Source organism: Drosophila subpulchrella, chromosome X, assembly GCF_014743375.2.
Source record: "Drosophila subpulchrella strain 33 F10 #4 breed RU33 chromosome X, RU_Dsub_v1.1 Primary Assembly, whole genome shotgun sequence".
NCBI classification, from domain to species: Eukaryota; Metazoa; Arthropoda; class Insecta; order Diptera; family Drosophilidae; genus Drosophila; species Drosophila subpulchrella.
In genome coordinates, this window is record NC_050613.1 from 10,433,118 (window position 1) to 10,457,019 (window position 23,902).

Sequence of the window (23,902 nt, forward strand, 5' to 3'; positions counted from 1 at the left end):
GTCGTTAATTTCGTACAATGGCTATTAAACCGTGCCTATTTTGTAATCCATTTTGTTTTTCATTAGGTATTTGTTTCGTATTTAGTTTAGTTTTGCTACACCACATACATACATAAATAAAAACTTAAACAGATTTACTGCACACACATTTTTTATACCTTGTTGACTACAAAAAAAAAATATTTTCGAATTTTATTATTACTAGTCCCGTTTCCCTTTCCGATTTCGATTTATCAATCTCAAAGCCCAAAAATGTACTAGTGATCCCAGATAAGATAAGATCTGGGGGAAACTCTGCAGCAAATCCGATTTATCCAATTTGGAATCGAAACGGAACCGGAAACCGAACCGTATATGTATATTTAGGTATATTTAGATATCATCCGCTTTTAGAATCTTTCAAGTGTTCAACATCGCGTAACATAGTTTGCTATTTTACTTGACCCATACATCTCATCTTTTAATATAAAATTCTGGTTTTAGCTGCTGTTCAATGGAATTTGTATAGACCTCTCTATATGCATGGTAGATTTCGTATCGCAACTATGTCGGCTCGTTAGTTAGTTAGTTGTGGTTGGAGATGAAACCAACTTTGCATCCCGCCCTCCCTGTTCTCTAGACGAATTGGTTTAGATAATTAATTACAACAACATTTACTTGGGAAATCCTTTGTTTTTTGCATTTTGTTTTGCTCTTTTGATGCCTTAGTCTAATGCATTTTCTTGCCGGCTTACTATTTGCATTCGTTTATTGGGTTTTCCATTATCTTACAGTGCTTAGAGTTGGCTAAATATTTTGTTTTTCCGTTTCCGTATCCGTTTTTGTTTTTAACAATTTCGCTCGTGGAGTGGTTTCTCTAAGTTGATTCTCCTAACTCTCCTCCTCATCATCATCATCATCATTATCATCGTCTAACTCCCATTTATTTATTTAATTTTTTTTTTTGGCAATGACTTACTGATTTTGTTGTTTCTCTTTCAAACGTTTTTTATTTTTTCGCTTTGCTCTTGCATTCGTTTTGTTAAAAATTAATTGTATTAAGTACGCTTCGATTTATAATTTATGTGTATGTATATCCGTATAGTATATATTTTATAAAGTAAATAGATTACGTAATTGCAACACTTGCATTTGAATCTGCTTCTGTTTATGTCTCTGTTTCGGTTTCGGTATCTGAATTTGAATCTGTATCTGAATCCATCGGATCTCCCATTGGACAGCTGCCTACGGATTGTTCTGGCTCTGTTAATATTCGGAGTCGCTTATGGGTATTATTACACATTTTATTGGGTTCTAGGTTACTATCATATCGATTCTGGCCTTCCATCGCTGATTCGTTATTTTACAATTTCAATTTGCCCCTTGAAATTAAGGAAGTGCTCTCGCTTAGTTTAAGCAAAAAAAAAAATACGTTTACAATATAAGTTAGTGGTAGTCGTAATAAAAAAAATAATAATAATAACCGGCAATGCCACAGAAATCACTAAAGTGAGCTATAAGACACTCCTTAGCTAGATTACTAGATTTCTCTGTGGCATCCCCGCAAAATGGTTCATCGAACAACAAAATTTTGTGAACATACATAAAGGGGTTTTGTATTGGAATGCTTTCAAAACAGGGGTACACACGATTAAAAACAATTCGCACTAAGACTAAAATGCACATATGCAACAAATAGTATATAAATATATATATATATATAATATTGGAGGGGTAGGGGGTTCATCGCATCGGCAGGCAAGCCGAACTACTGGACTGGAATCGATCCTGCTCTCCGCTTCATGGCTCAATTGAAAATTGTATTTACAAAGAGTTGGGTTGGTTTCTGGTTTGTATTTTGTATTTTGTTGGGTGTAGGCGGGTGGATCCTAGGGGAAGTGGGCGGTGTAGTGGGGGCGGGGTTGGTGACCCCATTATGACTCGTCGCGATTGTTGTGCACCCACTGGGCGGGCACCCACTGCGGCTCCCGTTCCAACGAGTTGATCTCGGCCAGCAGCTGGTGGTAGGCGCGCTCCGTGTCGTTGTTGATGATGATCATATCGAACAGGTGGCCCCAACGGGCCTCCATATCCCTGGCCGTGGCAATGATGTCTTTGAGCTCTTCCTCCTGGTAAAGAGAAAACACAAGGTTAGAATTTGATTTGAGTACAAAACAAAAAAGGAAGCTAACTTCGGCAAGCCTAAGTTGATATACATACCCTTGCAGTTAAATAACAGAAACCTTATATTATTTTTCTGATCTTTTTTTTGTTTTGCGATCCGGCTTGCTCCGACTTATATACTACGTGCAAAAGAAAGAAGATTTTTGGGAAAGTTTCATCCCGATAGCTTTAAAATTGAAAGACTAGTTTGGTTAGAAACATACGGACAGACAAACGGACAAACTGGCGGACAAACGGACAAGACTCGTCTAGTGATGGTTATCGATAATATATATACTTTTTAGGGTCGTAAATCATAATACCCTCTGCAGGGGATGCAAATTTATAAGCCCACCTTGAAGGGTTCGCCGTTGCGCAGCTTCTTTTGGCGCAGCTTGTCCAGACTGGGCGGGGCCACCAGGACCACATACGGCTTGAGGTCGGAGGCGCGCAGCAGCTTCAGGCTCTGCGGATGCAGGTTGAGCACACAGATCTTGCCGCTGGCCACCACCGTGCGAATGGCCTCCAGTGATGTGCCTGTGGAAGACACAAAAACATGTTATATCTTAAAACCCAAACTTTGATCCAACCAAACTGAACTCACCGTAGTAGGCCTTCTCGTATTCACCGTGTTCCACAAAGCGACGCGCCAATATATCCGCCTCGAAGGCCTGGCGGGTGATAAAGTGGTAATCCACTCCGGGCACTTCGCCCTCCCTGCGGGCTCGTGACGTGTCTACGGGAAATAGGCGAAAATCCAAGGATTAAAATGAGTATTTAAAATATTTATTTTCATTTATTAGGGTTGGGCTTGTGGGGGGACCTATCTATAAGTCTAGCAATTTCTCTGGGACTCAGTGGCTCTGAAGCGCAGCCGTTTACCCTTGACCTGAGCCTTGGCCTTGGCCGGCCTGAGCCGCTCCTCCAGCAAATAGAAGACTGCCCGGCGGAAGAGAGACAGACATGGTAGACGTTAAAGGCGGGTCACATGAAGGTGGTTGTAAACGATGCAGCAGGCCATGTTTGAAAAAAACAATGAGCCGCTGCATCGTTTACAGCCATCCCAATCTAATAGCAACCAGCTCCAAAGGTTTTTGTAAACGTTGAAGCAGGTCATGTTAATCCTAAGAAACATTAAGCTAGCTTCACCGTTTGCAACAATCTTACGGTGTTAGGAACTTGATCTTTGATTAATGGGAAAGTGTTTGTAAACGATGCAGCAGGTCAAAGGCAAAGCAACTGCAACGTTTACAGCCATCTTAACTGGATAGCAACTTGCTCCTTGGTTAATGGGAATAGATACTCAGGATGAAAGAGGCGGGAGTCTTCACTCACGTGGCACTGCGGCGGAGAATCGCTCCGAGTCAGCCATCAGGCGTTGGCGCAGCTCGTGTCTGCCAATGTTGGGCGGGCCTATGAGGACGATGGGCCGCTTGTGGGTGGCGCGGGGATAGTACAGGGCCACCTCCTCATAGGTGAGTATCTCCTCGGGATCCGTCTCATCCGGCGCCGTGGTGGCGTACAAGGGATACCTACAAGGGAAAAGTATATGTTTATAAGGGATATCCATTTGTTAGGACTAAGTGGAGCACTTACCCCGCCTCGGAGCTGGCCTTCTTCTTCTTTTTGCGACCCTTGCGCGCACAGAGGAGCGTGGCCCCTTTGCTGCCCGATCCGTCCTTGCCACGGGATCGCGCCAATCCCGCCTCCTCCGCAATGGCCAGCTTCATCGTCTCGCGCTGATGCTGGAACGACTGACTAGGAATGAGACCGGCCAGCGTCTGGTCCTCCTCGCCCTCGCGATACGCCTGCCACCAGTTGGGATCCTCGCGGCTGATCACGTGCAGCACATCGCCCTTCTGGAAGCTGATGCCCAGCTCCCGGCAGGGTATATACAGATCATCCTCGGGGTCGTAGTCGAAGTGCGCCCGCACATGCAGCACGGCGGTGTCGCGATGGGCACCGCCCAATCCGGCCAGGGTGTTGCCCGTCGGCCCACCGCCCATCACTCCACCATGGACGGGTGGACTGCCGGCGGGGACAATGAGGAAGGTCAAGGTGCCCTGCATGGCGCCCAGCAGGGCGCACACCTCGTTCACCGTCTTGCCCCGCAACTCTTGACCATTCACCTCCAGGATCTCGTCACCCTCGTGCAGTAGTCCCGACTTCTCTGCCGCTCCGCCACGGACAATCCTTCCGATCACCACCGCCTCGCCTTCGTTGCGCACCGTGGCGCCCAGCGGCTCGGTGGACTTCTCGATCTGTATGATCCGGATGTTGTCGTTCTGATCGTTCAGTGTGCCAAAGCACGCACTCATCGGCAGATTCATGGGCATGGTGGCCAGTGGTGGCATGGGCACCGGCGGTGGGGATTCCCCGCGTGGCAGTGGCATCGCTCCTCGCTGCGCCAGTGGCGGTGGGACCACCGGTGGTGGCACCACCATACCCAGATTCCGTTTGGGTCCTGCCACCGGACTGCTGTGACCACTGACCACCACTCCTCCCAAAATTGCCGGCGTGGGCGTGGGCGTGGGTGAGGGCGTGCCATCCGTGTGATTGGCAATCCGGTCGTGGGCCAGAAGCAGACCCTCCATTTCGTGGCTGGTCAGCAGGTTGCCCAGCTCGATGGCCGCCGCCGTATTCGATTGGGTGAGCAGCTCCACAATGTCCTTTTGCAGACCGAGGGCATTGTGATGCAGTGGGCCAGAGTGGCGGGAACGCCGTCGCTGGAGGACAGCGGTGCGGGCGGCCAGGACATGGGCCACACTGGCGCTGGCCAGGACACTGTGGGCGGCCGACACCCTTCCCGCCAGGGTGCTCAGCCCACTCTTGCTCAGCTGGTTTTGGAGGCGGGTGAGGGCGGTTATCAGCTCGCCATAGCCTGGAAGGGATTAGGGGGGAAAGGGTTTAATCATCACTCAATAGTAGTAGTTAGTAAACCAAGTGCTCACCATCGATCTGCTCCGCCTGTGGCTGATCCTCGTCGGGCAGATAGGCCTCATTCTCCACGCCCACCACCTGGGTGACCTGCGTGGCCTGCTGCTGCTGCTGGGCCACCGCCTTGCCGGGGGGCGTGGCCGTGTCCTGGAGCGCCTTCAGCTTCCGGGAGCCACGCAGGCTGTTCCGCAGGAACTCATTCTGCTGCGCTATGCGCTCCTCCTCCTCGCGTCGCCGGCGCAGTTGCTCCTGTTGAATGGATCAAATTGGATTGGTTAGTTCGATTTATCATTGTGTGTACGAGTGGGGGTGGGGGGGGGGGGGGATTCGGTTTGGGGTTTACGGTTCTGAGTTCTGGAATTCCAAGTCAATGTGCAACTGGGGACAGCGGGACTGGGCGTTGACTCTTAAGTGGCGCACTTAATCCGCATTCGCCACAATCGCTAATTTAATTAGTGGCGCCCGAGCAGGGGCCACAGATTCCCTGACAAAGAAGACAAACAAGAGCGGCGATTCGATTTAACTGGTACTCTGTACTCAAATGGTCAGATATTTAAGTTTACTTAGGGAAATATTATATATTTACTATATATAGTTCATATCTATCATGTATATATGTATAGTCTTCATAGTTTCGTAGTTTTTCTTTTTAGTCTTTTTAAGTTCATATAATTCTTGCTTATAAGTCATAAGAACCTCTGAATAAAATGTTTTGATTTTATTTTTGATTTAAAATATAATTTTATTTACCTTTTCTTTCTGGGCTGCCATGACTTCTTAAAATAAATCCAATAAGTTGATCAAAATTTAAGTAAGTGACAAAGGCCATAGGTATTTATATTCTTTTCAACCCAATCTTCAATCTTAGCCTAATGACCTATTTTTAAAACCTTTTAGGTCTTAGATCACAATAGATTGATAAGCTTATTTTTGTAAAAAAAATTTATAGTAAATTAAGATTATATATAAATGTACGTGGTCTTATATATTGCTATAATATATATCATATCATAATTTCAAATCTCCAATTAACATACATAGAGCATATAATAGAGCAACCCTGACAATTTGTAGGGTATCATTGCGACTGCAGTGACCCAAAACGCACTGGTTGAGGTGGGTGTTTTGGCGGGTGTTCTGATGGGTGTTCTGCTGCTCTGGCCCCCCCTTTGAAACCCCTGTTCAAACCCCTGTTCAAACCCCAGCAAATCCCGTCGAGGGCCCCGGCGATGAGTTAATGAGCGTAAAGGGTTGACAAAGGGAACTGGGGATAAAAACGGAGCAGAGGTGGTTCGAGCGGTAACTGTTGCAATTGTTGCGGAAGCCCCTTAAGTGTTCGCCATTCAACGGAGGAGGGGGCGTGACTTTTGTGGGCGGGGCATTGCAGTCCAGTGCCCGCAAAACTGCCGGGGCCAACAATTAAGATAATGTTATTCGGGCAAATGGCACAAAACGTGATAAATTCCCGATTTCGTGACCAAAAAAAAAGGAAAAGAATAAAATCAAATCGATGACAACAATGAAGAGCCAAAGTTCCCACTACAAAAAAAAAGTAATAATAATACAAAAAAAAACCAGAACGGCCACATGACAGAAAGAAAAAACTTAATTGAATAACAACAGAAAAGGCGCTCGACATTCCAAAAGGCGGAAGAAGCAAGGCAAAAAAAAAAATAAAAAACAAAAACAGACGAGGAAAATAACAATGCAAAGCCACTAAAAAATGAATTCTGCTGAACTTGCATAATCCGAGCAGCAGAGAATCAGCAAAAATTTCACGAGTTCTTCGAGGGGCTGTGGACTTGGACGAGGCTGAAGTGGTTGGAATGGCTGAGAAATACCACTCAGCAGCCAAGAAAACGCCATGTGAACCAAAACTGAATTTAACATTGAAACCTGAATGAAAAACGATGACAGCGGCTCGGAAAAAGAGGCGAATAAAAGAAGGCAAACCAAAACAAGAATCGTTCAAAGTCACAGCATCGTAAAAACTCAGAGTAAAAGAAGAAAACATCAGATAGTACGGTTTGACAGCCACTAGTTGTAGTGCTTCTAAAACTGCACGCTACATTGAAATATTTCATTTAACTTTGGCTTCTGGTTTGCTTTAATCCTAATTTAAGCTAACAAAAATATTTATAGAAAAATAATTGCGGAAATTTCCAGCTGAAATCGTATTTATGCTGAAACTCGAGAGCTTACGAAGCTTGTAATTATTAATTCGGCGAAAATGGTGCACAAACACACAATGTGTTATCAATACATGGCATTTTCCCCGTAAATTAAACAAGTTTTCAGGTGCAGCCAAAGGGATTTAAGTTTCATGCATTGCAATTAAAACTTCAGAGCTCAGAACTCCCACACAAATTGCACGAAAAACAAAAACCTATAAATAGACATATATACGTGCGTTAATCAAATGAAGCCTACAAAAGGCCATCAATCATCTTGCACACCAGCAGCACCTTGAGCAATTGTAAAAAAACGTAATAATAATAAAAAAAATAAGAGGAGGTATTCTTCAAAGACAATAACAATTGGCGACGGCAACGCCATGACATCATCATCGCCATTGCCAACAAAAATGCCGGCATAAATAAATAACAAATATTGAAAATACGCGTACCGGTGGAAATTAAAAATATATTACTGCCGCTACCCTGCATCTTATGGGGTATTCCCGACACGCTCTTCACTTTGCATTTATTATAAGACTTAGGGTATTTGGCTTTTCTTAACCTTAACCGCTATAGGTGAGGTAAATTGTTTTTGCCTTTTTCGTTTTATTTCTAATTTTTATGGCTCGGCAGCCAGTTAGCCAAGTTGTCAACTGGCTGTTGTTGTTGGCCTGGCCAGCTAACTGACTGCGGCTGTGTTGTCGTTAGCATTTATGCAGATAAAGCCAGTTGTCGCTGGCAACAGCAGTGTATATATGCGGTATACAGTAAGATCTGATTTGATCCAGTTGTATATGCAGAGTTCGAAGTTTACGTAAAAGTATAAGCCAGTAAACACGTTCCTACTTTCTCGCAACTGTTAAATTTTATCATTTTTATTGCTAAAGAAGAAATTTGCCTAACTTTACATGTTGGTCACACTACCACCAAACCTCTGTCCACACTATAATCTGTAGTTTTGTAACCAGCTTAGAAAGGATTTACTACAATTCTATTAATTGCCCATTCTTTTTTCCAAAAGGCTTTTACATTTTGAAAACACGTTTCCATTTTTTTCGCTACTCTTCAAATTTTATTTATTTCGTAAGTAAATATTAAATATGCTTTAATTTGTTTGTTGGTCACACTGCTTCTGAGCCTTTGGTCACACTTTAATTTATTTTTTACTAACCAGTTTTGAAAGAATGTACTATAATTTGAATATGTTTCAATTTGTATAACCAAAAGGCATGTCAAAAATGCAAATAAAAAGAACAGGGTTCAAAATCAATTGCAATAGGCCAAAGTCACTTTCTGTGACGCAGACATCCCACAAACTTGCCTGTTGTTGTCGCAAACGCGTCGAGGATCGCTGGATTTGAATTCCGCGACGCAGGGCGGAGGCGGTGCGCTGGGGCGTGGCAGTGGATGAGACAGGTGAGCCGGCATATTGCTCCGGCGAATGGGGCGATAGAGATCCCGATCCCGGAACACCACTAGCAATTCCATTGCCATTCATATCACAATAGTCGCTGTTGTTGTTATTGTTCATGTGGTTCTCCTTCTCGTTCTGCTGTTGGTGTTGCAATTGCAATTGCTGCACCGACAGCTGGGCAAACTTGGTGGGCGATGTTGCTGCTCCGACGGCAGCAGCAACTGCTGGCTGTCCGCCAGCAACATTGCCGTTGTTCTCCAGCGTTATGTGCAAAGTGGACACGACCATTTTCGAATTGCACTTTCATCGATCTTGGTCTCTCCCCTAACAAACCGAAAACGAAAACGAAACTGTCACCACAGCTGCAGCAGCAGCAGCAACATTTACAGCAGCAACATTAGCAGCCAGTATGCAAATGGCCACGCCCACACCTGGGCAGTGCATAAATTTGAATAGGGAATTGTGTGTTCCAAATGAAATGCAGCTTAATGCGCATTTTAACTCAAATTGCTGCTGCTGCTCTTGCTGCTTCTGCTGCAGTGGATAAAAAGCCATAAAAAGCGAAAGTTGAGCTGGCCGAAATAGTTCTGGCCCAGACACGCACCGCCAGCACAGCAGCAACATCTACAGCAGCAACAGCAACAGCAACAGCTTTCCTTTCAGCTCGTGCAATTTACAACTATTTACTTTTACACATTTGTTTATTTGTTTATTTATGGGCCTTTTTGTTATTGTTATTTTGCCCAGTATTGTTGCTGCCGTCGCTCAACATTCAACGTGCCTGAACTGGCGAATGAGCCGTATTGCTGCTGTTGACGCTGCATTTACGCTTGGCACATCAATAACAATAAGAAGCACACTCACACACGTTCACACTGATGGCAAGTAAAAAAAAAAATAACAAAAAAATGTACAAAAAACAACAAACAAATTCAGTCCACCTCAACTGTTTATCATTTATATTAAAATTTTTCAGCTGCCTTTTGTAGGTATTTTCTGTTGTCTGCAGGCAAATTAACGTCGTGACTCAGAGCAAAGTCCAAAACAGGCGATCACTTCAATGGAGTATGATAAAGGTATATAATATTCATGATTGCAATATGCATATATTATATGCAGAGAAACTCATTTTAATATCCTTTTTTCGTGTTTATAATCACTTTTTATTGATGTACTTTCTTGTTTGAATTTCCTTATGTTACTCACATTATTTCCGACAAATTTGCATTGTGAGTCAGAGTAATGACCAAAAAACAAGACAATCACTTCGATGGAGCATGCTTAAACTTTGTAAGCAACATGCATACACTATGTAGTTGGCTACACTTTTTTTCGAGGCTCTGGGCACACCATAAATCAAAGTCCTTGGTAGGATATAAATAAATCTCTGATTTACCATTTAATTGGTAGTCTTATATTATTGATCCAGGACTTTAATGGCTTGCCGTAACATATGCATATTTCCCTGACCTGGTTACACTTTTGTTTAAAGTGCTGGGCACACTAAAGCATTGAATCCTTTGCCTTGTTGGCCTGCCAATTTGCAAGCTTCTTTGTGCTCTTAACCAATGCCTGTTTGCGTTATTCAGCCAGCTTTTTTCAATAAGGTCTGCCACTTTTTTCGGGATATTTCATTTATTTCACATATTTTCAGAGTTTTTTCCACATTTTTCCATTTTTTTTTTAGCTTTCTGCGGTTACGCGAGCAACTTTCCGTTATGGCTGCAACTGCCACGCCTGTTTTGCTGTTTTTTCCGTTGCTGCCCATAAAATGTTGTCGAATGTTGCGTTGTTGCCGTTTGGGGTACTTGAAAATGGTTGTTCGTGTGGCGGTTGGTACGTGCTTTTCGGTCCCAGAATTTCTGCCAGTTATGGGCGGTTTTTGTGAGCCGCGCCTTATTTGCATGGCTCGAATTGCACTCGAAAATACACACACACACATGCCAAAAAAAAAACTCAAAAAACCTCTGCATTTCTAAACAAAAGAATTTCATTTTCACGGGGAAATTGCATCCATATCCATTTAAAGGTGCTTAATTCTCGTAGTAGATATACATACATATGCATATGGCCTTATCTAATCGGTTATCGGATCTTTGTCACGCACTTGGCAAGAACAAAAATTCCAAAAAAAAAAAATTAAATAGGTGGAAAAAAATCAACGAAAATTGCGGCCGATCGCAGAACGCGTAGAAAAACAACTAAAAACGCCAGCTGAAAATCATAACAAACCAGCGCCGCCCGACGACGTCGACGTCGACGTGGGCAGAGGCAGAAGCAGAGGCAGAGGCGTCGGCAGAGCCAGTGGAAGACACAGAAGGGGGGCCCCAGAAGAAAAGAGAGATAGAGGGAGCGGAGAACAGGTGAGCACAGGTGAGCAAAAGCAAAGAGCCCAGGTAAAAATACGTACATATATGTGTTAAGACGGCTTGGAGAGACAAATGCGCAAAAATGGAATGTTTAACTAATTTGCGAACATGCCCGTCCAGAGACAGGGCTTACAAGGGGGGCGACTGCAAAGGGGGTGCTAACAAACGCCAGTGGCAACCAGCAGTAGCAACCCCCTTCGGACAGCAAACAAACAGAGCAGCAGTGCAAACAATCAGGTTAAATTTAAACAATGTTGGGCACTCTATTTATACAAGATTTACGATAGCCGTAGCGATAACGAGGGCGATAACAATGTCAAACATGATAAATTGAATAAGAATGGCTATTAATTATGGCCATGATAAGGGCCAGCATTAATGAGATGCAATTACAAAGCTGTGATAATACTAAGCCATAATTATAACACTGATTCAGAGAGATTACGCTGAAATACCTGAGTGGGCCAGAGTGGAAATAATCATTATCGAACTAGTTTATCGAAGCAGTTGACCGTTTAAGATGGTGTATCGAAAGAATCGGTGGGAAAAGTCATTGCACAAGTTGATCGATTTTTAAAAACAATTATTTTAAGCACCTTTAATCATAAATGCTGCAAATATCTACTATACACGGACATTGTGCAGGCTTAATCTTTAAATAGGTAAATATCATTTTAAATCTTTACTAAGCTCTGGATTTCTTATTTCTCGGTACGCACAGATGCATGAAGGTATACTTTATGTGCGTTCCCATTATCCATGGCCCCCCTTTTTTCCCCCACCCCTTTTCGTCTTCGTTCTCTTAATGAGCTTACATCCATATAATCGCCACCCTTTCACGCTTTTCGCACTTAATAGTGTGCTTTTTTCCAGTCCAATGGCTGTCAAACTGTGTGGCACTAGACGCATTCAGTTTTCAATTAATTACATTTAGCAAATGTGTTTTAGCCACCACTCAGTCTCTGTCTGTCCCTGTCTCTGTCTCTTTCCCTTTCTCTAACCCCCCCTCTGTTGCTCTATTTATTTTTGTATCACTCTGTCCTTGTCTGTGGGCGTGGCTAAGGGCGAACGAAACAATTCGATTAAAAGTTGCATAATTAATCATTGCATTAAACAACTTTTTGCCACCCCCCTTGTCTCGTGTATGCATCCTGTGAAACAACGCCTATGGCAAATTTACCCATCAACCCCCCCACCCCCACCCCTTTCTGGTGAAACACCATATAAAACCCCCTTTGCCATCTCCCGCTGCCCCTGGAAATCCCCACCCACATATGCCCTGCAGTCTTTTGAATGAATGCGAAATGTTTTACTTTTAAACGGCATTATAATTTCACTTCCCTCCACATATTACCCCCTTTTTAACCAGCTTTTGAACCCTTCCTCCGCCATTCTGCCACCTTCTTTTTTTTCGCCCCCATCTCTTTGCACTTTCGAGTGCACAGACAGAAAAAGTTGTTGGACAACTTTGTTCACGCCCCCACACACACAATACCGTACTTTAAACGAAGCGACGCCCCCTTTGGCCTCCGACGCCCCTGGCCTCAGGTTGATTGTCTTTCGGCGCGGTAAACGTTTTAATAGTTTTACTAGTTAAATGCAATGGTCAGGCAGGCCGGGGCAATCAAAATTGGGAAAAAATTTCACTCTGCTCGTTTATGTTTTGTAATTTTCTCCCTAGCCGGAGTGATGATTACAGTTTGGCAGCCACTGGGCGGCGGTCAAAGAACCGAACTGAAAATCCAAACGATTATTAGGCGGAACAAAGGAACGTGGCTGCAAACCGGAAGCGTTGCCCCCAGACATTCATCAAAAAAGCATTTATTATGACAATCAGAGGGGCGGAGGGCGGAGGGCAGAGGAAATGGTTGAAGTACCTGTTATGAAAGCTAACGAGCTGCATTCGAATAGACAGAAAATTCTAAACAAACGCACCATTATTGTAAATCACCAATGGCTTCATCAAAGAGTTGGCATAGCACCGACAGAAAAAATCTTTAAGCTTTCCTAGAAATTGGGTTGCATTGTTGTTCTAGTCTTAACAATCATAAAAGGAATTTTACAGGTTATTCAATATATATAACTAATTAGAACTAAAGAGTACTAGCTAATAAGAGATTTTATTAATAAATATTGACAAAAATTGAAATACAAATTGTTTTACAAGTTTTAAAAACAAAGAGGTAAAGTACTCAAAATTATTTTTAGAAACTAAATTGCCATCCCGTTTTCCGCCAAAAATTGCATTTTTGTTTACTTTATAAAGATGATAAGCATTTAAAACTAATGTTTCTATCGTTTCCTAAAACAACTAAGTGCTATTCTTTTATAATTTCAGTATATAGTTCATAGGAGTTGAGAAATGACCCAGAAAATCTAGAACAAAAGATGTCTTTGTGGGATGAAACTGAATAGTAATTTGCAAGTACTTTTATTTGCTAGTCTGTTTTTCCCACAGCTAAATCAGTAAAACTTTAGGCAGAGCTATTCCCAAATCCAAGTCCGCAGTGCACATACTCATTAAATCGAAAATTTTCGTAGTCTAACCCGTAGGAGGGGCATTTAAATCACAGTTTGAGAGCCGGCACTCACCTGGTATTTTTTGATGCTGTCCAGCTGCTCCAAAGTGGGCTCCACGATCTGGGCGATCTGCTGCTGCTGCAGCGGATGCGGCGGACCGCTGCTGCTGCCGCTGCTCGCATTTCCGGGCGCCCTTCGATCCGGAAGTTGGGGGGCGGGGGAGCAGTTGACCAGCCGCCCGTCCTTCTCCACCCGCAAATGATCACGTGGCGGCGGCACGGGCTTCGCATTCCCATTGAGCTGCACGGGGAAAAGGCAAGAAAAATGAAATAATAAGAAAACGAGGGAAACCCCATTAGTTGGGCGCCATATTGCGTATCCTTGTAAATGTATTTGTGTTGTGTGTGTGTGAGCGAGTTTATGAGAGTGTGTGTGTGTGTGTGTGTGTTGTATGGCTGATGGCTGTTGGTCATTAAAGTTGAATGAGTTTATTTGTTGCCAGTGTTTTCTGTGCATTTCCCTGCGAGATGAGTGAAAAAGGCACCCTACATTAAGTGAAAAGTGTACATGAAAATGAAACCTTCACCTCCTGCCAGTGGCGTATGGACTGTAATTTACCAAGGGGTGGCATTATTTTGTATCATTAAAAATGTTAGATACATATTTTAAAGCGCCTAAAACTAGGCAAGTCTATTTAAACTTATATTACTACATAGAAATTGTAACAAAATAAATTATACTAAGCTTTAATTTAGTATATTTCATGGATTTTCCTCTTTGATATTTTAAAAATATTTACTATCTGCATAGAAAGGATCAAAAAGTATGCAACACTAAGCTTTAATTTAGTATATTTAAAGGATTTCCTGTTTTATATTTTAAAAATATTTAATTTCTACATAAAAATAATAAAAAAATATATTATACCAAGCTTTAATAAGGTATGTTTAATGGATTTTCCTCTTTTAAATTTTAAAATATTTACTTTATTATATTTCTTATACAAAACTGGACAAAAGCCTACGCCCCTGTGTGTGTGTATCCTCTTGAAACCCCTTTACTTTTCTCGAAAACCCTCCTCTTTTGGTGTCATTTACTGGCGAGAATTGTATACAATCCATATTTAAATGCAATTACTCTTTGATTCCTTTTATTCAGCGCATTGTCAGTTGGAATATAAAGAGTATGGAAGAAAAGGCGGCGCTCATTTCGCTATTTGTTCTGCAGCCATTGGAAAATTAATCGAGAGCAATTTCATACAAAATGGCATTTATTTTTCATCGCCTGAAAAGAGACCAAAGTGTGGCGGGGGAAAGGAGAAATGGGGGCGCGTAGAAAGGGGGGGGCGGAGAAAGAGCTGGCTAGCTGCAAATGATGAAATAAGCGGAACAGCGGGCGGCAGCACCACCACCCACTGAGTGGGTGGCTTTGGGTGCTCTTGGGTGGTTTTAGGTGGCTCAATGCTGTTAGGATTATGCCCCCGCTAACGAGGCCAACGCAGCGGTTCTGATGCCGTGAATTAGGCCAACCGGCTGAACAAGGTGACAAACGAGTGGTTTGGTTGCTTGGTTGGGGTTCCCAGGGACCAGGGGATATACAAATGGGGGCTACGGGTCAACTGGTGTGTGAGGGGGGATGGGGGGGACCTGCACCCCTGGATAAAGAAAGGGAATCAATGCGTATGCGTCCGTACAAAAGGGGTTAAGTGGGCGCCGCATTAATTAGCCGAGTTGAGCGAAAAACGACGTTGGGGTGACTAAAATTATCGATCCATATTTTATAATACCTTATATGTAGGTATTCTCTTTCCTATATACGCGCACATACAATTTCCGGTTCTCTGGCCATTTAATGCAATATTCATGGAATGCATTCAACTGTCATGTTGTTTCTATTCCGAATAGCCATTACCAGGGATTTATATGTTATTCCTATCAAGGTCTAATGCTTATGCTGTCTTTTCGGTTTTCAAACCCTATTATTTTGGTGGCTAAAAGTGAGGTTTATTGTACATAATCCATCACAATCACGCTGCTTAGGCCCATTTTGCTAATTAACTGTGGCATTTTACTGGTATGGAGATAATGTAATTAACTGGTTGAATAAATACAACTCAAAATGAAAAAAAAAATGTATTTATAGAACAAAATATATATTTTAAGGTAAACCACACAAATAACTCGAATTATTCAAATCATTTGTAAATGCTATAAAAAGTTTGTATAAAAGTATGCTAAATGTTATTTTAGGTGTCTAAAAGTATGCAGTGAATGAATTCATTGTACATTTCATTTTAAATATATTGTTGCATACTCTTCGACACCTAAAATGGAATTTAAAAGCGATTTCATACGTTTAAAAATGTAAATCGTTATATCTTCCAAAGGAAGTGGTTTTTCAGGGGCAAGGGATTATCTTACTTTCACTTAAGACTAATAGAGGGATTGCCAAGACACATCACTAGAAACACACTTAATAGTAAAAGATTCAGACAGATTGGAGAATCAGAGGAGAGAACAGAGGAGACAGAGAAGAGAAGTGAAGAGTGTCTCCAGTGAAAAGCTGAGACAGATAACGAGTACAAAATTCAATGTGGTATACCTCATCGGCCACCCGCCTCGCGTCGCCGTCAGCAACACCAGAAACCGCAGCAGCAACACTTGCGGTTGCACATGCCGATGTTGCCGCTGTTGCTGCTGCTGCTGCAGTTGCTGTTGTCGCTGCTGCTGCTGCTGCTGCTGTTGCAGTTACAGGCGAAGGCGACACGCCCATCGAGGAGAGCGTGGTGTGGGCGGTGGAGGCGCTGCCGTTCGACAAAAGCGATCCGCGAGAAGAGAGGTGAGCAGGTGGCGGATATCTTGGCGGGGTCTTCACCATCTCGATAAAGCTGTCTGGTACATCCACGGGCAACTCGCGATGCTTTGCCATCGGCGGCAGCAACACCGACACGGGAGCAACATGATGTTGCTGCTGGCTCACCTCGTAGCCAGGTGGCGCCAGGCTCAAATCATCGGGCACCGTTGAGCTGCTGGTGGATGTGGCACTTGCAATGTTGCTGCTGTGACCGCTGCTGCTGCTGCTGGTGTGCATCGAGCTGTTGCTGCTGTTCAGCGAGTTGCTGTTGCTGCTGTTGCTCGTCACACCGGCTACTGTATTGGTTTTACTCGAATCAGCTGTATTGCTGCTGGTATTGCCATTGCAATTACTATTGCTGTTGCTGTTGCTGTTGCTGTTGCTGCTGTTGCCGTTGCTCGTCGCCTGATGTTGCTGGTGCAGGTGACGATAGGCGATGCTGCCGAAGGAGTCCAGGGTATGTTTGCTCATCACCTCATCGAAGGCACTCGATGAGGGCGAGGCCGAGTCCTTGCGCTGATAAAGACCATCCACGACGCACAGAAAGTCGTCCGTGATGCTGCTGTTGTTGCTGCTGCTGCTGCCGACGGTGTTGGTGTTGCTGTTGCCATTGCCGTTGCCATTGCTGTTGCTGTTGCCATTTGGATCGCTGCTCAGTGTTGCCTGCAACTTGTGGCTGGGCGTCTGTTGTTGGGCGACTTGTGTTGTTGCTGTTGCCCCTGTGGTTGCTACTTGCAATTGTTGTTGCTGCTGCTGCTGCTGCAGTTGTTGCTTCTGCTCGAGTTGTTCGTGTTGTTCCGATTGTAGGCAATTTTCATAGTTTTCGATTTGTTCCAATTTAATTTGTTGTTTTTGATTGTACAGATTTTGTGTGGCCACATCGAGTGCAATTGTTGTTTTTGATGGGTGTTGTTGTTCATGATGTGGTGGTGGTTGTTGTTGTTGTTGTAGTTGTTCATGTTGATGTGAAGAATGATATGCAACAATTAACATTTTGTTAGCATGATCATTGTTAGTCATAGCTGTGATTGTAGTGGTGGTGGTGTTGTTGGTGGTGCTTTTCTTGTGTTTCTGTGTGCGTGTGGGTTAAGTGGTGTTGGTGGTGGTGCATGTGGTTTGGTGAAAAAAGAATGGATGTATGTGTGAATGATTTGAATGTGAATTGGAGTGGTTGGGTGTTTTTTTTTTTTTTGGTTAGTTACTCTTTTTTTAGGTGGTTGTTGTTTTGGATTTATTTAATATTTTCGGTGGTTGTTGCTAGCGGTTGTCGGTTAAAATCTACTTTGGTTCAAACAACGTTGGTTGGATTTGCCCAGTGCTCTTAAGGGCTTCTAAGATTTTTGGCAGTGGTTTTTGTTAGTTATTTAATTTTTGGGTGGTTGTTGTTTTGATGTTTGCTGAAGACTGAAGGATTAGTTGGGACTAAGTTTGAATTTTAATTTTTGGTAGATACTTAGTACTTGTTAGTTAAACAGAAAGGGCAGACTGGTTTATACTTGCTGGATTATTGGGTGGTTGGCATTCAAGTTGTTATATACTTATTACATAAAAGTGGTTGTTGTTTTTTGGTTTAAATATTTGCTGGTACATTCAAGAGAATTTCTTAGGTGTAAAAGCTACATACATAGGTTGGGGTTTTATCTTTGGCCTTTTGGTTTTATTGTCAAATGATTAGTAAGGTTATTTTTTTTGGTGGTTGTTGTTGCAAGGGGCATGGGTTTTTCAAAATCGAAACATTCTAGCTAAAGTGGAAGCTGTGTTAGTGATTCTGGGTTATAGCAATTTCACAAATACTGTTGGGATTTATGCAAAGTTATTGTTGACTTATGGTTTCTTCTGGCTTGTGGAATTCGTGTGGTTGGTGTTGTGGGTGGGTGTACGGATTCTGTACGGATTACGGATTGCGGATTACGGATGGCTGGCGTGCTTACCTGCGGTGGACGGGGTGGCGGATATCTGGGTGGCGTCTTGTTGCGTGCGATGAACGTGTCCGGACAATCGACGGCCATCTCACGGTGTGGACCTGAACGGGACGAGACCACTTTGGTCAGTTGCAATGGATTGCAAAAGGTCGATGGTGTATCCTTCACTTCCTGACACTCACCGTTATCTTGGTTCACCGACAGCATGGTCAGCATTTCCTGGTCAATCTCCCTGATGTCGCCCGAGTGCGTGCGATAGTGTTGCTGCTGGAGCGGATGTTGCTGCTGTAGCTGCTGCTGCAGTTGCAGCTGCTGCTGGTGGTTCAGGTGGTGCTGGCCGCTTATGTAGTCATCCGGCAGACATGGCTTCAAGTCGTCGCCGTCCAGCACAACAATGCTCGAGCCGGAGCGCCGGCGATTCCTGTCAATGGGGAAAAAAAAAGAAAATTCGATCAGTTGAGGTACGGATATAAACCGGAAGCATCGGGGCAATGGGCTCTCCAGGTGATATCCCGGACAGCCAAATGCCCTTACTCAACCACAGTGAACTAAAAAAAAGTATAGGTATGTCTAGAATTTCTTTAAACCATTAAATGTATCAGTATTTATGTAATATTCACTTGAGTTATCTAAAAAAATGCAAGTAAAGACAAATCAACTATGGTTTCTTGCAGTGCTGCTTATTGGATGCACTATTTGAATGCAAATTGGCAGCTTCTGTCGATGGCAGCCATCAGGCACCTTTTTTTTTCGTCTTTGCCCAGCTGGAGGACACAGTTTGACAGCCACTGGGCGGACAGCGTCTTTTATTATTTCAAAAAGTTATCCCCGACACAACGGGGGGGCTATGGGTATGCTATGGGTATAGGCTATACCTATGGCCATAAGTATAGGTATGGCATAGGAGGCAACTTGAAACTGGAACGCTACCCAAAAACTTTGTTATAACTTTGCACTTTTGCGTTGGCTCTTTCATTATGCAAGGTGGCAGGGGAAATGACTGGTTTGAAGGCAATTTGCGCCTTAATTTGTTCGGCTTTTGGATTATGGACTTAGGCGGAGATGTGGCGATGTGGCGCTTTCGAGGAGGAGGTGGAGGTGGTGGTGGTGGGGTCGGGCCAAGTCGGCTGGCTAATTGCAAAAAGCTCAAAGTGGATTTTATGCCGGACCAGCCTAGAAGTATGCACCCCCAATCGCTTTATCGCCCTTCGCCAGGCGCTGATGCGACAAAAGCAATTTCAGCCGCAGCCTGGCAACGACACCGGAGTGCAGTCGTAACCCCATCTCCATCTCCTTCTCCATTTGGGTCCCCCTCCATCACTTTCCCACCAGGGATCCGGATGCCTGGTCCCTTTTGGGTAATGATGAACGTCAGCAGCAGCTCCAATACGTGACCCACCCACAGATTTCTACAGAGAAAAACTCAACTTGGTGGAGTTTCAGATCAGAGGGTATACAAGTTAGTCTCCTTAAATTACCCATTTAATGTCATAGGACCCTAAAAAAATACTTTTCCTAATTAAAAGTATTTGATCTGCAAAATATTCAATTTCAAAACAAGTTTAGCTGGGTAATTATTCTTACAAATTAACTTTGATTATCATTTTTTACAAACTAAAATTTATGAAAACTCTTTAGGAAAAAATAAAATAATTTGAAAAGAGGTAACCCTTAAAAAAACATCTTCTTTAGATTTAAGTAACCATCATTTTAATGGACTTAAAATATGTATTTATAACCATTTATGATAAATATTTTTAAAAGGGTTATCAAAATAAAGTTTTTGATTTTAATTTATCATAATTCATATTAATTTACAATCTTTTGATGAGAAATAAATAGGTGTATGTAAAATTAGAACCATTTCAATAATAAAAAATCAATTAGATAGTTAGATAATTTTCAAGAACCAGCGTTTGATTTAAATGTACTATAATTTTAATGCAGATTAGTTCACAATCTTTTGAACAGAGATAAATATGTGTTAAGTTATATCCATTCCGATACCAAAACTTATAATTTCGATAAGAAGGGTATGCAGTTTTTCAATGTGCATCTCCATAGATATCCACTTCCTTCTTCTCCAGCACTTCCTACCCATTTAACTATCGGAATTCAGCGCTTTTCTCATTGAGAGGGCCTGCCATACAATGGCTGTGCGAGGCATTAAAAACCGATTTCTGGAGAATGCAGCGACGACAAGATGGCCAAGATGGCTCCCTTACGGCCAAGAACAGGGAGATGAGATGAGATGAGATGGAAATGGGAGATGGCGGTGGCGATGGCGATGGCGATGGAGAATGTGAATCCAACACGAGGCAACGGGCGAGACAATTCAATTTGCGTAAGAGCAGGCGGCCAGAGATGGTTTGAAACCCAAAGAACCAGATGGAGGGGCTCCAAAATGGGGGTCTTGAAGGAGAGGAGGAGAATTGGAGTCAAGTTAACGGGCAGTGCAAATGAGTCGAACGGACGGAGATGAAAAGACGGGAAAAAGCGCACCATAAACGAATTAAAATGCCTTTGGCTCTGACATCAAGAACAGACCAAGGCCAGTTGTCTAGCAACTGCAGCAGCAACATCAGCAGCGCTATCAGCAACAACCATTGCAACTACGGCAGCAACATTGCGGCAACAGCTGGCGAGCTCGCGAGCTGGTCAGCCGGCCAACCCATTCCTATTTTTATCTCCCCCATCGAGCTGTCGACCTTTTGAGGAGCTTTTATCTCGGATTCCCTGCCCTGCGCAGATGTTCGATTAGCGACGCACCAATTAGGGTTAGAGGAGTTTTCAATTTCAAGATTTAAAAATAAATAAGAAGATACAATTCGCCTTGTATAACTTTAACAAACTGAATCTCAACTTTAAGTGCTTATTTCAAAGGGCAAATCAATTAATTGATGACCCTTTTCAAAGCCGTAGGCTAACGAAATTAGTGAGATGGAGGTGTGGACATAGTTCGAGTGGCATAGCAATCGGCTCGCTGGCTGTCATATCCCTATTTTGCCAGCAATTAGCAGCACCCATAGCCGGCAGCTATCTGTCATGCATCTGATTGTCACTTGGACATGCCTCGTCTAATGACCGCATCGGTATTCGCATTCCCTTATGCCCCAATACCCAATCTTCAAACCATTCCGACACCCATCGATATCTATATATCTGTATCTGTATCTGTATCTGTATCTGTGTCATAACAAGCAGAACAATGCGAGATACCCGCAAATATCCCCCATTGTCCACCATTTGAGCCATCCCCCTTGATGGGATCATCAATAACCCGGAGGGGGAGTGACCAGTGACCAGTGACCGGTGACAGGTGACCGGTGACCAATGACCAGTGACCAGTGACCAGTGACCAGTGGAGAGTGAAAGGAACCGACGGGGCTGTCAAAGTGGGCAATGCAAGCCCACAACGATTCATACATCGATGACAAGGCAATGGCACTTTGCGGCACATCCATGTCCTTTTGTCCATCGCAAAAATATTTTAAACGTTTCCCAGACATCCACTCAATCCTGGGCGGTAATATATATCTTATAGATTAAATTGCCCGTCAATAAATGGGTTTTCTATGTTTACCACTAAGTTATTTATTATTTATATTTAAAATACTATCTAATAGTTCACAGTTTCCAAGAATACACAGAAATTAAATCACATATATGCAGAAGTATTATTTAATAATAACAGCTTTGGTTATATACTTTAATAAGATTGTTTATATAGTTTGTAAAATGTATTCCTTAATTTAGAGAAGAAACTAAAGGAAATACATTTTCTTTTCCTAAATTTATGTTTTTTTTTCAATTACTGTGATTTTTTTTACATTAAATGCCAATTTCCTGTCTCTAAATACAGAAAGACACTTTAATTTGGCTCAGTGCACATTGCCGCAGGTTAAGGATGGCAATTAGCCAGGATGGGGGGCGGTCGGAAAAGGGGGCGGGGCAGCGGGACAGCGATGAAAGGAGACAGATAAACGCAAACAACACATGGGGGAAACCATTAAATGTATTTTGCATTTCCAGCTGGCCATCGTTGTAAATGTATATGTACATTGTACACATATCTGTATCTGTGTGAGCATGAGCAACTGACCAGAAGAGCGACACACATTGCTGTTGTTGCTGCTGCTGCTGCACGACAGCAACATGCGACATGTTAATTGTTTATGGCCAACAAGCGAGCACGAGACAAAAGTGTGGGGGTCAGGGGTTAATAAACAACAGCGGACAATACAATAGCATACGTTGCAAGTTTAATTTTAATATTTTAATCTTCAACTTTTACTAAATGTTGTGAAATCATCTCTTAGCAAATTATAGTTTCTTTAAGTTGGTTAAGATCAATGATATTGAAAAGGTTTTATTTTCAATGGTTCTATTTTGTTTATGTCTTGTTCTAATATAAATACAATTCGCAAAGGTCTTTAAATATTAATTTCCTTTTGAAATTAGGGTCAACACAATTATAAATATTTTATGATATGATCATAATACTATCTTTAATTGTACTTGGAGCTATCACTCCAACCGCAATTGCACTCCGAGCGATACGAAAAGAATGGCAACAGGTGGACTCGAGATATTCCCTGCCCTCCGATATAGCCAACGATTTTTGGGAGGGTTCATGCTTGAGGGCATGCAACAAGTGGCTGGAACAGGTGCAGTCCGAGAATCGGACATCGGGGATCATGAATCGGAGTATGGAAAATGGAAATAGGGAATCGAGAATCCGGAGCTGGGAATCGCAGGCGGGCGGGACCGGAAGAGGCTTATTTGCAGCGGAAGTGGCAGCCGTGAGTCACCGTCGCCCGATTGCCTCGAATTCCAGACCACAATCCCCCAATCTCCATTTACCATTTCCCATTTACCATTCACCATTTCCCCAGGTAGAACCTCCTCGATTCCGACCAGAATTTGTGGGTGTGACCCTGGTCAGACACAGCACTCATTTTGATTCACAATTCAGAACCCAGAGCTCGAAACTTGAAATGCAACTCAAGCTGAGAGATCGTAATGGATTGTGGTTGTGCCGCCAGGAAAAGTGTTGGATAAGCAGAGGCAGCGAAGAAAACTGGGGGTGGGGATTACAAGCGCAGAAGGGGGGATCCATAGCTATGGCCATAGCCATTCATCTGAAGCTGAAGCTGGCATTCCATTTGCATTATTCATTGCCAAGGCAGCCACATGGGAATGGAAGTGGTAATAGCAATTGGGGCTGGTTTAATTGCCGAGCAAACTAAAAGCCAAAGTAATGCCATAACCAATAGTTTTGGCACAGAGAGAAAAATGTCACTCATTGTATAATATTTTTTAGTCAGCCTTGTTTTTTATAAATAAAGATACTAAAAAGATAATCACGACCTAACATAAATAGCCATCAAAATGTGCTAATTTCAAATTAAAATGCTAATGTCAAAATGAAAGTGAAAAACGCAACACTTTTGCTCACGGTGCTAGCTCAGCTCTTGGGAAATTTTGCAATCGAATTCGCAATCGCATCATCGATGCCGCTCAATTGCACACTCGATTCGCCACTCCAATTTTGCACCCCTCCCTGCC

At 43.0% G+C, this 23,902-nt stretch overlaps 1 protein-coding gene across 10 annotated transcripts in view; it reads right to left on the reverse strand.

Moving 5' to 3' along the window:
• Positions 1 to 628: 628 nt before the first annotated feature.
• LOC119558285 (MAGUK p55 subfamily member 5) overlaps positions 629 to 23,902 on the reverse strand; it is a 67,387-nt gene continuing 44,113 nt past the window's right edge. For 3 of the 10 annotated variants that reach the window (XM_037871662.1, XM_037871663.1, XM_037871666.1), the window contains 10 exons: positions 18,517 to 18,755; positions 18,344 to 18,435; positions 16,161 to 17,483; positions 13,632 to 13,859; positions 5,094 to 5,328; positions 3,739 to 5,023; positions 3,478 to 3,674; positions 2,747 to 2,878; positions 2,498 to 2,679; positions 629 to 2,108 (listed from right to left, as the gene is read on the reverse strand). In XM_037871662.1, coding sequence (XP_037727590.1) covers positions 1,914 to 2,108; positions 2,498 to 2,679; positions 2,747 to 2,878; positions 3,478 to 3,674; positions 3,739 to 5,023; positions 5,094 to 5,328; positions 13,632 to 13,859; positions 16,161 to 17,483; positions 18,344 to 18,435; positions 18,517 to 18,755 — 4,108 coding nt within the window. In that variant the 3' untranslated portion in view covers positions 629 to 1,913. Of the gene's footprint in view, positions 2,109 to 2,497; positions 2,680 to 2,746; positions 2,879 to 3,024; positions 3,082 to 3,477; positions 3,675 to 3,738; positions 5,024 to 5,093; positions 5,329 to 8,577; positions 8,995 to 10,729; positions 10,862 to 13,631; positions 13,860 to 16,160; positions 17,484 to 18,343; positions 18,436 to 18,516; positions 18,756 to 23,902 lie in introns of those variants that run through there. The other 7 variants (XM_037871665.1, XM_037871667.1, XM_037871668.1 and 4 more) reach the window with 5 other exon arrangements.